At 39.1% G+C, this 14,107-nt stretch overlaps 1 protein-coding gene across 1 annotated transcript in view; it reads right to left on the reverse strand.

The window, feature by feature from the left end:
• Positions 1–423: 423 nt before the first annotated feature.
• Positions 424–14,107, reverse strand: part of LOC149460446 (carbonic anhydrase 13-like) — a 57,831-nt gene continuing 44,147 nt past the window's right edge. Inside the window, exons 5-7 of the mRNA XM_089679717.1 lie at positions 10,778–10,840; positions 4,454–4,609; positions 424–2,640 (exon numbers count right to left, since the gene is read on the reverse strand). Coding sequence (XP_089535843.1) covers positions 2,524–2,640; positions 4,454–4,609; positions 10,778–10,840 — 336 coding nt within the window. The 3' untranslated portion in view covers positions 424–2,523. The remainder of the gene's footprint in view (positions 2,641–4,453; positions 4,610–10,777; positions 10,841–14,107) is intronic.

Raw genomic sequence — 14,107 nt, forward strand, 5'->3', positions numbered from 1 at the left:
GGACTCTTCTGTTTTCTTCCTTTATTTCTTTGTTGACCCAGAAGGGTAACAGCACTGGTACTCATTTTTTCTTTTCTAATATTATTATGAGTTTCGCTTTGACATACCCGAAGGTAAAGGCTTCTCAGTGCCTTTGTCAAATTTGTATCTCCTCTAGATCTGACCTGCCGTCCTTTCCAATGCAACTCATCTGCATATGGACTCATGGACTATTGCAGTCTTGTGTGTTTTTTAGTATATTTGGTGCCAGTATAGGCGCACTGTGACCCTGTGGCAGGCGCAGCACCCTTTGGTGCCTAGTGCGCTGTGGCATTAGAAAAATTATGCAATTGCTGTTTCTTTGATTGATTAGACTGACTTTACTCTGTAATTCCTCCAATGCCGCTCTATGGATGCAGTAGGTTTAAAGAGCACACCAAATACTTTGGTTAACTTCTTTAATAACTTCAATCTTCTTCATATAACACTGCTTACAATGGCTTATTTCTTTCATATTACAATGGTTTCATTCGTATTACATTGGGTTGATTCGATAGATTGATAAATTCACTTGGATTTATAAATTCGATATATTCGATAAGTTCGTTCGTTCGAACTATTTGGCCTGCTCTGCCTCCATAAAGCTCTTCTGATCGGAACTGTCTGTTTCCTCTTCTGACTGGTGAGCATGTGTCTCTAGAAAATCCTAGCAGGAAGTTTTACACAGGCATAAATGTGAAACTGGCTGGGATTGGTTAAGGCTCTGTACAGTGTGAGGCTGTCTGTGATTGGCTCATCTTTAACTAACTCTTAAAGGCATATTTTTCTTTTCTGCTTCTGTTAACACAATTAATATAAAAATGTCATATAACAATCAAAGACATAAATTACAGCAATGATTCTGCTTTTGGCTTTAACATATGCAGATATATACTGTACTGAGATTATTGGCAGGTTTGGTATACACATATATGTGAACCATATTAACAACTTAGGACTGGTCTTAGTTGGCCAGCTACAGACCCCTCCTGCTGCACTTTGTGCAATTGTGTTATGTTCTGTACTAAGTTCTTGTAACTTTTGTAAACTTTCAATAAAAATGTATTGAACCAGGAAAAAAAAATATTTGGATGTTATTAAGGGTGCAATGGACTTTAAATGGCTCCTGAAGGTTACAAAAGCTTATTTTTATTTTCTTTAACCTGTTCTTGTACCAATAACAGCCCCTCCCTAGCCTCTTTGTTTCACTTTTTTTCCAAAGAAACAAAAATACAGACAGAGAAGAAAGTAAAATGAAATAAATAAAAAGTAACACTCAGTGGAATAAACTAAATTACCCTAAATACAGTGAAAATAGTAGTTTCATGGTCAATCAATTTAATAAAAAATGACTGTGCACATCCCTAATGAAGAGCAGCTTTAAAAATACTGTACATCCATCCTCAGTGTAGCAAATCAGAAGGAAGTGGTGAGATAGACAGATAATAATAATATAAAATGGCATCAGACCTTGCAGAGCCCTTTGTGACTCTGGGAACTGAATTCATGATACTTTTTTGCTCTTTTGTTGAATGGAGGGACTGTAGAATGGACTATTGTAGTCTTGTGTGTTTTTTTTTGTATATTTGGTACCAGTATAGGCACACTGTGACCACTCCTGCTGCACTTTGTTCAGTTGTGTTATGTTCTGTATTGAGTTCTTGTAACTTTTGTAAACTTTCAATAAAAATGTATTGAACCAGGAAAAAAAAATATTTGGATGTTATTAAGGGTGCAATGGACTTTAAATGGATCTTGAAGGTTTCAAAAGCTTAATTTTTATTATCTTTAACCTGTTCTTGTATCAATAACAGCCCCTCCTTAGCCTCTTTGTTTCACTTTTTTTTCCCAAAGAAACAAGAATACAGACAGAGAAGAAAGTAAAATGAAATAAAAAATAACACTCAGTGGAATAAACTAAATTATCCTAAATACAGTGAAAATAGTAATTTCATGGTCATTCAATTTCATAAAAAAATGACTGTGCGCATCCCTAATGAAGAGCAGCTTTAAAAATACTGTACATCCATCCTCAGTGCAGCAAACCAGAAGGAAGTGGTGAGATAGACAGATAATAATATAAAATGGCATCAGACCTTGCAGAGCCCTTTGTGACTCTGGGAACTGATTTCATGATACTTTTTTGCTCTTTTGTTGAATGGAGGGACTGTAGAATGCACTGATGTGGAAGCTTTTACAACACAAAGCAATAAAATTAACAGAAAATAACACAAGTCAGTTATATAAGAAAATAAATGGTACAAAAATCATTATAAACAAATCACTAGGATTTGCAATATACAGTAATCTTATTTAAAAAAAATTAAATGGATATAGCATGACATTTCAGCATGGCTATAAAAATCTGTACACATCTAAATAAAAAGGCTTTTTAGGAAAACACATATTCTCCAACTGGTATCATGTTTACTGGTGCCCTGCGGGAAATGTCCTCAGCTTGCTGCTCTCAGCCTAGTTAGTAGTTATATAAGTAATGGGGAACATCTATAGGAAAGATGCTCTGACTCTTCGTCCTCGGAGTGGCTGTACTGGACGATGATTTCTCTCCATGTAGCATGGTTCACTTCCATCCTCACTCAGCAGGCTGCGGAACTTGGAGAGCTGTGGAAAACATGTTCTTCATAACTATTAAATTGTTACACATTTTTAAAATAAAAACTTTAATGGTCTGCAGTCAGTAGAATTCATCATTTTAATGTATACATTTTGAAATTTTGTATCTCTTTATTTTATTCTATTAATATACAGTAAAATCTTTATTTTCCAAATAAACTCAGCAAACCAGAAGGACGTGGTGAGATAGACAGATAATAATATAAAATGGCATCAGACCTTGCAGAGCCCTTTGTGACTCTGGGAACTGAGGATACATTTTTGGAACTGGGATACATTTTGAAATTTTGTATCTCTTTATTTTATTCTATTAATATACAGTAAAATCTTTATTTTCCAAATAAACTCGTCATGAACTCTACACTCTTGACAGAAATTAACAGGGCATTGTGGGTTTTCTAAAGAAAGAGGAGTCTAGCAGGGTCTTTTTTTCTTTCACTGTGAGAAGGAAGGAAGAGGCGTGGGTCATTCCCCAAAACTATTCAGCTGTGTGTGTAATCTTTACTTCAGTTACCAAGGCCTTTAGGCAATAGTCTTTTTTCTAGCAAAGAACTTGGACTGTGAAGAAAAGAACTGGCAAACAGACATACTAAGTCTCTTCTGCATTAAATTTCTTTACCTGCCTATACATTGAGCTGCACACACGCAGCTCAGGTTACAATTTCGGCAATACCAAGAAGAATGAAATCCTGCACATGCGCAGGAGTGACATTATCTCAGCCCCGCCAATGGAAATGGCTGAGGATTGGTGACACAGAAGCCAGGAACTCCAGGACACCCCAGCAATGGAGAGAAGATGAGTATGGCTCCTCTTTACTTCTCCAGTATTGCCCAAATGTTTATGCCATTTTGGATACAGCAGGAAAGAGAGGTGCTGTAAGGTTTTGGATTTTTTTTTTTGCTCTGTAGGCCTTCCTGTCTTGGGGATGACCACAACCTCCATTTCTTGTATGGATGTCATGGGATTCAGGAAGTAAGAGAAATTTTAACTCTAACTCACTCTATGCAAAAGTATGAAAAATTGGTCAGAGTTAAAGGCTAATAAAAAAATCTATTATTATGGAACATATTCGTTTATGTCATGTGTAGTGACAAATAAGAGATTGCTGTGCTATACTGAGCTGTTATGGCTAATCCACACACTGTGCTGCAATGTACAGTAATGCACGTTGGTGTGCGGTTTATTGTGTAAGGCACCCTAACACACATTCCCAATGCTCCTGAGTTGCAGCACACTGAGACATGCATTAAAGCACCATTGTATGTTCATCAAACATGCTGTATGTCTGATCTCTGGTTCCCTTGCATGTGTTGGTATCCCATTTTCACAAATCAGCTGACTTAGCTCAACATAATGCATTAAATGCAACACAGTGGAGCCCTTTAGTGTCCATTGGCCCTTACTTTAAGTCCCAGGCAACTCCAGGTCACATGGTATGTAATAGTTACATTATTTTACTGAGCTGAGTCTGTTAGTTGCTCTCCATGAACAAGCAAGCAATGTAATCTTTTGTCTGCTGTGAGGAAGAATATCTTTATATCCAAATGATCCCTTGATGTATCTTGACTTGTCTCCTTGACTAGATGTGACTCTTTTAGTTTGACTAAACCTTAATCCCTATCTTTAGACATCCTAAGAGGCCTGTAATACAGCTTGTCAAAAGGCTTTGTCAAATGGACAACAGACAGTGTGGGTACGCTGTGATTGCATCTCAGAAGATCGTAACACAGAGCAAGCTCCAATCAAGCATAATCCTTCTATATGGACATTAAAGGCGTACCTGAAATATATCAGACTTACCTGTCTGGAGCTGATAGTTATGGGTTCCTTTAAAACTATCCATATGACACTCTCCAGCAGTGGTGGAACAGTAAGTGATCCTGGGTAGGTCCAGAAATCCTTGCAGCCAGGAAGTAAACTTGAAGGGTCATAGTTTGTAAAGGAAGACTGTTTGCTCTAATAAAGAGACATTCAAGTTGTCATTTGTCACCAATTATATACAAAATATCAGCATTCTATTGCTTAGAACATAGCATAGGGTTCACCATACTTTAAGGCTACTTTTAAAATAATCTGCAGCAAAAATGGATTTTTGATGTGTTTTTGCCATACTTTTACTGCGTTTGCAGTGCATTTTTTTTATAGGGCATGTGACTCCAAAACTGCAATGTGGGTTGCATTTTGCAGCATTTTCTATTGATTTCAATGGAGAGGTGTGTTTTTGGGGGGTTTTTTTTGGTGCACCAAACCTGCACCAAAAATGCAGCAAGCAGGATTTAAGAAAACGCAAAGGATCCACAACAGATCAGTGTGAAGCGTTCCATAGGAATACATGGTCACACATTTTTTGGGTCAGTGTTAAGTGGATCCACCTGCTAAGTGGGGGATCTGTCAGCTGATCCCTGCTAAGCAGGGGGATGACAGGTCCGTGTCCTCTCCGCAATGCAGAACAGACATAGACACAGCCCACTGTTTTCTATGGGGCTGTCAGAAGAAAACATGTTCACTAATACCCGCTGTTCCAAAGGGAGCTATGGATGGACACAATCAGACCGTCAGTGAGAAAGGGGCCTAAGATCATAATTTATGCAAAAGAGGCATTTATTACCTACAGTTATTCACAATTTCCCAAAGGACAAAGTCTAACCATTAAAGTATCCGAGCCATCAATATAGCTGATGTAGGCATTACTCATTCTCTATTTCACAAATGATGTGTAGTCAGTGTTGGTAAACTCCTTAGCCTTGCTGTTCACTTTATTTATTTTTTTATTACTCTTTTAAATTTTTATGAATTTTGTTTATAGTGCAAAAAGAAAGCATACATCTTAGGCTCGGTTCGCCCTGCCGCAACTTGGGATCTGACTTGTGAGACCGCAAGTTCCATGACATGTAAAATGACATGTTAGTCAATGAGAGCTGTCTTAATTAGCACTACTGGAGTTGTTCCAACTTTAGAAAAAGTTCCTGTACTACTTCAAGGTGACTTCTATTCGACTTAGACTCATAGACTTTGAAGGAAGTCGCCTTCAAGTCGAATCCTCATCTATAATGATGTAATTTGGATCCGACATTACAGGAAGATTACCAAGGCATGAAGTCACAATGGCACGAAATTCGTACATCAAGTTGCATCAAAGTCATACACAAGTCGCCAGCAAATCACCAGGAAGTCTCCTGTCAAAGTTGCGCCATAAGTCGCGTGGCTTTCAGTTTGCAGTAGTGTGAACCGAGCCTTGCTCTTGGATCAATAGCACACACTCTCGCTGTTCTGAGGTGGGTTGGCTAGGAATTGAATCAAGTGGGGTACTGGCCTAGTCGTTGCTGTAGCATCCAAAAATCAGGATGGCTGCACACCTAGACATAAAATACTAAAATTGACTTTATTGTAGCAAAAAATACACATAAAGAGCACTTGCAGATGGCAGACAAGAGGAAAAAAAGGTCAACATATTTCACACTTCAAAAGTGCTTTGTCTTACTCTTAAAACATACACAGAGACATGACACATTGGGGATTTATTTACTAAAGCTGGAGAGTGCAAAATCAGGCTCACTTCTGCATAGACACCAATCATCTAACCTCAGCTTGTTCAATTAAGCTTTGGCAATTAATCCTGGAAGCTGATTGGTTTCTATGCAAAAGTGAACCTGATTTTTCACTCTCCAGCTTTAGTAAATAAACTCCAGTTTTTTTACTTTAAACTATTCCCCCCCCAGCATTTCCCTGATTTTCCAAACAGTGGTTTACAATTTTGGTTTGTTTACATAGCTTGGGTTGAGGACCTAAATAAGAAATTAAATTTATACTATATCAGCTTGAGAATTTGTTTTATTTTCTTAGTTTTCCATGAATAATATATATATATATTTTTTTTTTTTTAACATTAATTTTAGTTTATATTAGGTCTCATGAAGTATTACAGAAGAACATCTGAACTGTGCAAAAACCAGCATGTGGGTGCGGCCACCTGATAGGTACCCAAGATTGAGTAAAGGTATACAAAAGCCAAGGAAGGTGGCACAAATTATTTTTAAAAAGAGAAAAGATAATAGAGGCACTCTACTCTCCACACTCTATAGACAATAGACCAGTATAATCTATAGTGCAGCTGCCCCTTTAAGTGTAATCATATGCACATATTAAACTATTTCATATACAGAAAGCAGGAGCTTGACACTGATTCACCTTTCTAAATAATCTCACACAAAAATTAAACTAAAAGTTGTGAAACAAATAAATCCCCACAATTTCAAAAAGTCCAAATCTACGCATTTTACAGCCTGAGAATGCCCATGCAACAAAACACCTTGAGGCGCAACTTAGTTGTCATTTTGCATACAAGCCTCCTGGAAGACCAAATACCTGAGCTACAGAGGAATCCACATAGCCTGAGCCTGTAAAATTGTATATTGATCTTCTAATTTAAAGGGGTCAATACCTTTTGGTGAGTGTGCATTTTTATCATCACCTGGTGAATTACATTTCTTCTTTCATTGGCTTGCATGGTGGTGTGGAGAAACACAAGGAGCAAGTGAAAACAAGTATAAGACATGTGGTGTGGGGACACACTTGGTTTGATATATAGACCTAATATGAGTTTGGACTTTTTTAAATTTTTGGGATTTACTTGTTTCACAACTTTTAGTTTAACCACTTAAGCTCCGGGAGGTTTTACCCCCTTCCCGACTGGAGCATTTTTTTTTTGCTATTTTGCACTACGCTACTTTAACTGGCAATATCTGGTCATGTAACACTGTACCCAAACATTCAAAAATTGTTTTCGTTTTGCTCACGCAAATAGAACTCTCTTTTGGTGATATTTGATCACCACTGGGTTTCTTTTTATTACATAGATGAAAAAAGGCTGAAAATGTTGAAAACAAAAACAAATATTTTCTACTTTCGGTTATAAAACGTATCCAATTAAAAGAAATTTAAAAAATCAAATGTCTGCTTAAATGTAAGCCAAAATGTATTCTGCTACATGTCTTTGGTAAAAAAAAAACGATACGTTTATATTAACTGGTTTCTGCAAAGGTTATAGCATCTACAAACTATGGTATATTTACTGAAATTGTTTTTTTTCTTATACTTTTAATGGCGGTGATCAGAAATTTATAGTGGGACTGTGATAGTGTGGCGGTCAATATGGCACTAGCTGACACTAGATGGGAGGTACACTAACTGACTAACTGACATCAATAGTGATACTAATACTGCACATTATCACTTTCCTAATGACACTGGCTGGGAAGGGGTAAACATCTAGGGGCAATCAATGGGTTAATTGTGTGCCTAATAAGTGTAATATGTGTTGTGTTTACTAATAGATGTGGCTAATTTTTCTCCCTGCTTTGCTGCTCTGTGTGGCTGGGACTTGCTGACCGTCTTGTGCCGTACCGAATCACAGGACAGATCAGTTAAGGGTTGCACTTTTATGTGAGATTATTTAAAAAGGTGAATCCGTGTCAAGCGCCTATTTTCTCTATATGGAACAATTATTATTTGGATAAGTAGTAGTGACAAATAACGTGGCAAACAGTGGCAAGGGCTTCACTTCACAGGTCCAAGCATTATGGCAAGGGAGCCTTAATATCTCAGGTGACTCGGGTACAATAGCTCTTAGCAATGTTGTTGGTACTTTAACAGTCTCGTCACTTAAGAGGACACTTTTATATGACTTTGAGCGATATTTATTAGCATTGCTCTAACTAAAGATGGCCACGCAGGTCAGCGGTGTCCATTTGGACCACCGCTCACTTGATGACATCTACTGTCAGGGCTCTGTCCGCAGCAGAGGTGCTCGGAGACCTGGCATTCCTGCCAGTACGTTGCATGGTTGCAGAAATGCACACTGGTGAACATCTATGCTAATTGGTGAATGGATGTGAGCTAGAACAGGCATGCTCCAGACAGCCTTTATAAGGAAGCCCATCACTCTCTCAAATTGCTGGTTGATCTCTGGCTCCCCAATACCTTTGTCCTGTGTTTTCCTTACTATTGTGATCTCCTGTTACCGACCAGCTTGTTGCTGGACTTGTCTTCTCTGTCTGTCTCCTGATGTGACCTCAGTTTGGCTAATAGAAATTCTCACTTGCTCTCCTGTGCACAACCCCGGCTTGACTAACGGATATTCTCACTTGCTCTCCTACGTATAACCCCAGCTTGGCTAAGGGATATTCTCACTTGCTCTCCTCTGTATGACCCAGTTTGGCTAACAGATATTCTCACTTGCACTCCTGTGTATGACCCCGGTTATCCATCTGACTACGTCTGCTCTAATCCCCTCCTGGTATCTGACCCTGGCTCCGAACCGACTACTCTGCGGTCCTCTGCTACTCTGAAGGCCTGCTAACTCTCATGGGCGCCATCTGTCTGCAGACACCATTCCAGTGAATCAACTGTGCTCCTGGGTGTACCTCTGACAAGCGTCCTCAGTCAGTTCATTATCTACAAGAACTCCTACTTTGTGCTTAACCCCTTCTGTCCCATCTTCAGGGGAGTCTGGAACTTAGCCGCAAAGGGAAGCCCTCTCTCCATTAGCCTCCAGCACCAGGTATATGATATCTAAGGAGGCTTCAGAGAAACAAAGCTCCTCTCAACCTCAATTCCCTCCTTACAATGGTCAGCTAAACAGTGCCACCTACAGAAGGGGGGATAAACGGCACCTACCTACAAGCTGTTCACCTGCTTGCAGCAAGAAGTGATTTTGAGATGATAAACTGAAGAGGGTCCATTCTGCAAAGCACAAGGCACAGGACATACTCGCATTTTATCTTGTATGTATGTGAATTAAATGTTGGAGGAGAACCTTTTTGTGAGATTAAATAACTTTACAACAATCCACTCACAGTACTGAACTGACTCACTGAAATACTAAATAAACGTTGTGGGTCAGATCTTAAAACAACTCTGTTACTAAAGTCTAAGTGCCAGTAAAACTGTTCCCTGCAAATAAGAAATAATTACTTAAAGGGTAACTCCACTTTTGTGTTAAAAATATAGAAAATAACACAATAATATAGCAAATAGAATTGATAAAAAAAATAGTAATTTATTGCAATTAAAAATTACATTTTAAATCTGAAGCCACTGTAGTTTTCCATATTCTAAGCAATGTGGCAACCTAGAAACATTCTGTACCCTGTTGATGTACAGAACGCCCCCAGAAATGTCAATTTCTGCTTATGTGATTGGCTCACATTTTCTCACAAGTCTGCACTAAGATACAAGTCAGATTTTAGGCATTATCTGTAACAGGAATTTCAGTTTAGATGGATTACCCCCCAAGGGTTAAATACTTTAAAAATGAAGCAGAGCCTGCAGATTTTCTTATTAGAACACTGATAGTGCACCAGCTGATTATAATAATCCAGCAAAATCTGTAAAAGGACATGGTAAAACAAGCAGCTATTTCTTCACAGTAACAAAAGGTAGGAATCTGATATAAAGTTTATATATAATTTATACATTGATCACCCAGAGGGGATTGGTTTTTTTTTATTTTTAAAGAGACACTGTCACCTAGGGCAAAGTGACACTGTCGCAGCAAAGAACCCCTACCAACCCCCAACTTTATACTCTCCTTGCCTCTTCTCCCTCAGCACTCCATTTTCCATTGCAGCAGGCACTGAAATCGGTGGTGGGGGCAATCAGGGGGAACAGTGACGTCACACCCTCAGTCATATGACAGTACTCGTGCCTAGTGATTGGCTACTAACATTATCACACTCTCCCATACTCTGAAGCATTGGTTAGTGCTGCTGATTTGTCCTGCAAGGGAAAGGTGACACTGTAGCTTTAGCTCTCTTGCTGTCAATGCCACAGAACATTTGTGTAATGTATAACAATTGCAAGCTAAAGATTCTTTAGAACCCAACATGGTTTACCACATTAAAGGATCATTGGAGAAGTGTGGGCCGAGCTCAACCTTTACAGCTTCTGTCTATACACATTGTCATAATATAATCCATTGCGATTGCCCAGCTTTGAGATTTAGATTACAGATTATGGCAGAAATTAAATAATGCATCAAAAAATATGGATTAAATGTTTAGGTCCTCTGATGACATCTAGTATATAGCCCAGAAACAGCTTCTATATGTAAAAGAAGCAATGTACCTTAGTGTTAATGGAATCAAATGCATCTGTAATTTTCTCCAAGTTTATGTTATGTTCCCCAATCTGAAGAAGAAAAAAAAATAGAAATAAATGTAGATTTGCTACATAGATTTAAGGGTGACTTTACAGAAATGAGTTGTCTTATGTCAATATTTCTAATGGCATTCATAGATAAGTATATGGAAATTCCAAGACTTCATAGTATCTAAATACAGTATATTTAAGGCTTTTACTGCCAATGGGTGTATGTAGTACATCATGTCAATGATGAAATCTAAAGCTGTTTGTTTTGTGGATAGTCAGGAGAAGAAGCTAGACAAATGAATCTGGGGTCTAGGAGACTTGCAGAACTTACGTGAAGCAAATGAATGTAGAACGGTTTTAACCAATATAAGTTTATTGCGCCTGGAGTTGGACTTTAAGGTATTTTCTCTACTATGTTCATAATATATTACCTAACATACAGATATTCACAAAATGGAGCATTTATGAATCTACAGTATATAATATGTAACACCCTCCTAGGTAGGTGCTAGGGTTAGATAGAATTAGTTGTTTTTTTGATAGGTACATTTAGTTGTCACTCTGTAGTCAGAATAGCTGTAAATATTTGTTAAGAAAAAACATAGTTAGCTCACTGTATTTGGTGAGCTGTGATCATTTAGTGAGGTCTGTTCTGTGTGTTCAGGTGCTGCCAGTCTGCCTAGCTTCCTTTAGAAGTTTCTGGATCATAGGTGTGGAGTTATGTAGATGGAAGCATGAATATTGATATAGCCTCAGCCTATCCCAGACAGAGCGGTTCTAAGTCATGCAGGGTACCTGTATATATTCAGTGATCACATGGGGCTCTAGGTTCTTTTCTGTCCAGGACTGATCCAGCCTGAGGGAGGAAATGTTGCCCTTCCAGGGAACAACTGCCATGCAGCCTCAGATGGACAACCTGAGTCCTGCTATGCTGACTGAGGGGCTGTCTACTGAACTGGTATTACAGAAGAAGGCATCTAACTGCTCTTGGGCCTTGCGAGTACAGACATCCCTAAAGGATCTAACCCTAGGTTTACACCTAAGCACTTTCCTCAGCATTTTGCAGGAATGCAGTACAGTCCATTTAACATGATTTCCTATGGGACATGTTCAAATATCTGCGTTTTCACCCAGTGTGTTTTTTGGAAAGGGTGAGGGAATCAAAATGTTGCATTTTTGTTTCTATAGACATCAACAGAAAGGCTGCGGAAAAGCATGTAGTGCGTTTTTGATGCATTTTGCATTTTAAATTTTACTAGCAACAGGAAAAAGAAAAAAAAATGCAAAATGCATCAAAACGCGTCATGCAATGCAGAAACGGCTCAAGCGCAACCTACATAGGTGTGAACCTAGCCTTAAAGACTGTGTGCTGTTTAACACCCTGTGGTGCTACAAAGTCACCTGCACGTCTAGTAAAAGGAACACAGGCTGGTGTTACAAAGAGTTTTGTTCACCTGGCCTACTTTTAAAGGGACACTGGAGCTCTAAAGAAGTTACTGCTACTACTACTACTTTTACTACTGCCATAAAGCTAAAGTCCAATGTTTGATTCAAGAAAGAACTCTGACATAGTTTGCCCTGAAGGTTGAAAGTCCTCAAGGGTAAATTGTTTCTATTTTTGGAGTATCCCACTCATCTTCCTCATCTCTATCAAAGTTCTCCAAAAATAAAAGCAACACCCCTAGACTGGTTATTGGAGAAATGTGTGAAGGAGCCTTTGTGCCTGGCTGTGGGAAAAAGTACTGGGGAGGACCTGGAAAGTATTCCTGTGGTTCCTACGGAAGTAGCGCTAGATAATTTATACACTGCTCAAAAATAAATAAAGGAACACTTTGAAAACACATCAGATCTCAATGGTGAAAAATCTCATGCTGGATATGTATACTGATATGGATTGGGTAATGTGTTAGGAACGTAAGGATGCCCCATCGTTTGATGGAAATGAAAATGATCAACCTGCAGAGCACTGAATTCAAAGACACCCTGAAAATCAAAGTGAAAAAATTATGCAGCAGGCTAGTCCATTTTGGTGAAAATTCATTGCAGCAACTCAAAATGGTACTCAGTAGTTTGTATGGCCCCCATGCGCTTGTCTGAAAACATAGAGGCATGCTCCTAATGAGACGATGGATGGTGTTCTGGGTTATTTCCTCCCAGATCTGAACCAGGGCATCACTGAGCTCCTGGACATTCAATTTTTGTTTTTGCAATCTGGCATCATCGGATGGACCAAAACATGATATCCCAGATGTGTTCTATTGGATTTAAGTCAGGCGAGTATGGGGGCCATTTATTGGTATCAATTCCTTCATCCTCCAGGAACTGTCTACATACTTTCTACACATGAGGCGGGGCATTGTCGTGCACCAGGATGAACTCAGGACCAGGGGTGGACTGGCAACTCATGGGGCCCCCGGGCAATAAGAGATAATGGGGCCCCCTGTGTCTCCACCTACACTAAAGCCAAAGCCACACCCACATAACACCCCACCTACATATTACAGCTCAGCTGCATAGAAAGGGCATTAAAAATAATAAAAAAAATAATAAAACAATGTTCATACCAAGCCCTTTGGGTCTGGTATGGGTTTTGAGGGTAACCCCCCACGGCAAAATTAAGAAAAAAATGGCATGGGTTCCTCCCCAAGATCCATACCAGACCCTTGTCTGATCATGCAGCCCGCCAAGTCAGGAAAGGAGAGGGACGAGCGAGCGCCCCCTCCCTCCTGAACCATACCAGGCCACAGGTCCTCACATGGGGGGTGCTTTGGGGAGGTTCCCCAAAAAAAGCACGCGTGTGGCCCCACCTCCTTGTGACATCATTAGCCCATTGTTTATATTGACCCATTGTTTATAGCGCAAAAACAAAAAAAAACACACAGGTGATCAAATACCACCGAAAGGAAGCTCTATTTGTGAGGAAAAAAAGGACATAAATTTAATTTATTTACAACATTGCATGACTGCGCAACTGTCAGTTAAAGTAACACAGCGCCGTATCGCAAACAATTGCCTGGTCAGGAAGGGGGGGGGGGGTAAATCCTCTGGAGGGCAAGTGGTTAGCTAAAAGCAGACCTTGACCCAATAGAACTTATTTGCATCTGGCTCTTTCCTCCCTCACTCAACCACAACTAGATTTAAAAAAAACATTTTTATATGTTTCTGACATTTTTGTAACAAAAAACAAAATGGTGTAGCGCCACTGTAATTAACCTATATCTTATCTATGTGTCAGTTATTTCCCGGTTATTAATAAAAACTTTAAACCTCAAACACAAAACAATTTTCCATGCATTAATAAAATTG

Source organism: Staurois parvus, unplaced genomic scaffold, assembly GCF_062004578.1.
Source record: "Staurois parvus isolate SC_StPar_1 unplaced genomic scaffold, SC_StPar_1.0 ptg000230l, whole genome shotgun sequence".
NCBI lineage: Eukaryota > Metazoa > Chordata > Amphibia > Anura > Ranidae > Staurois > Staurois parvus.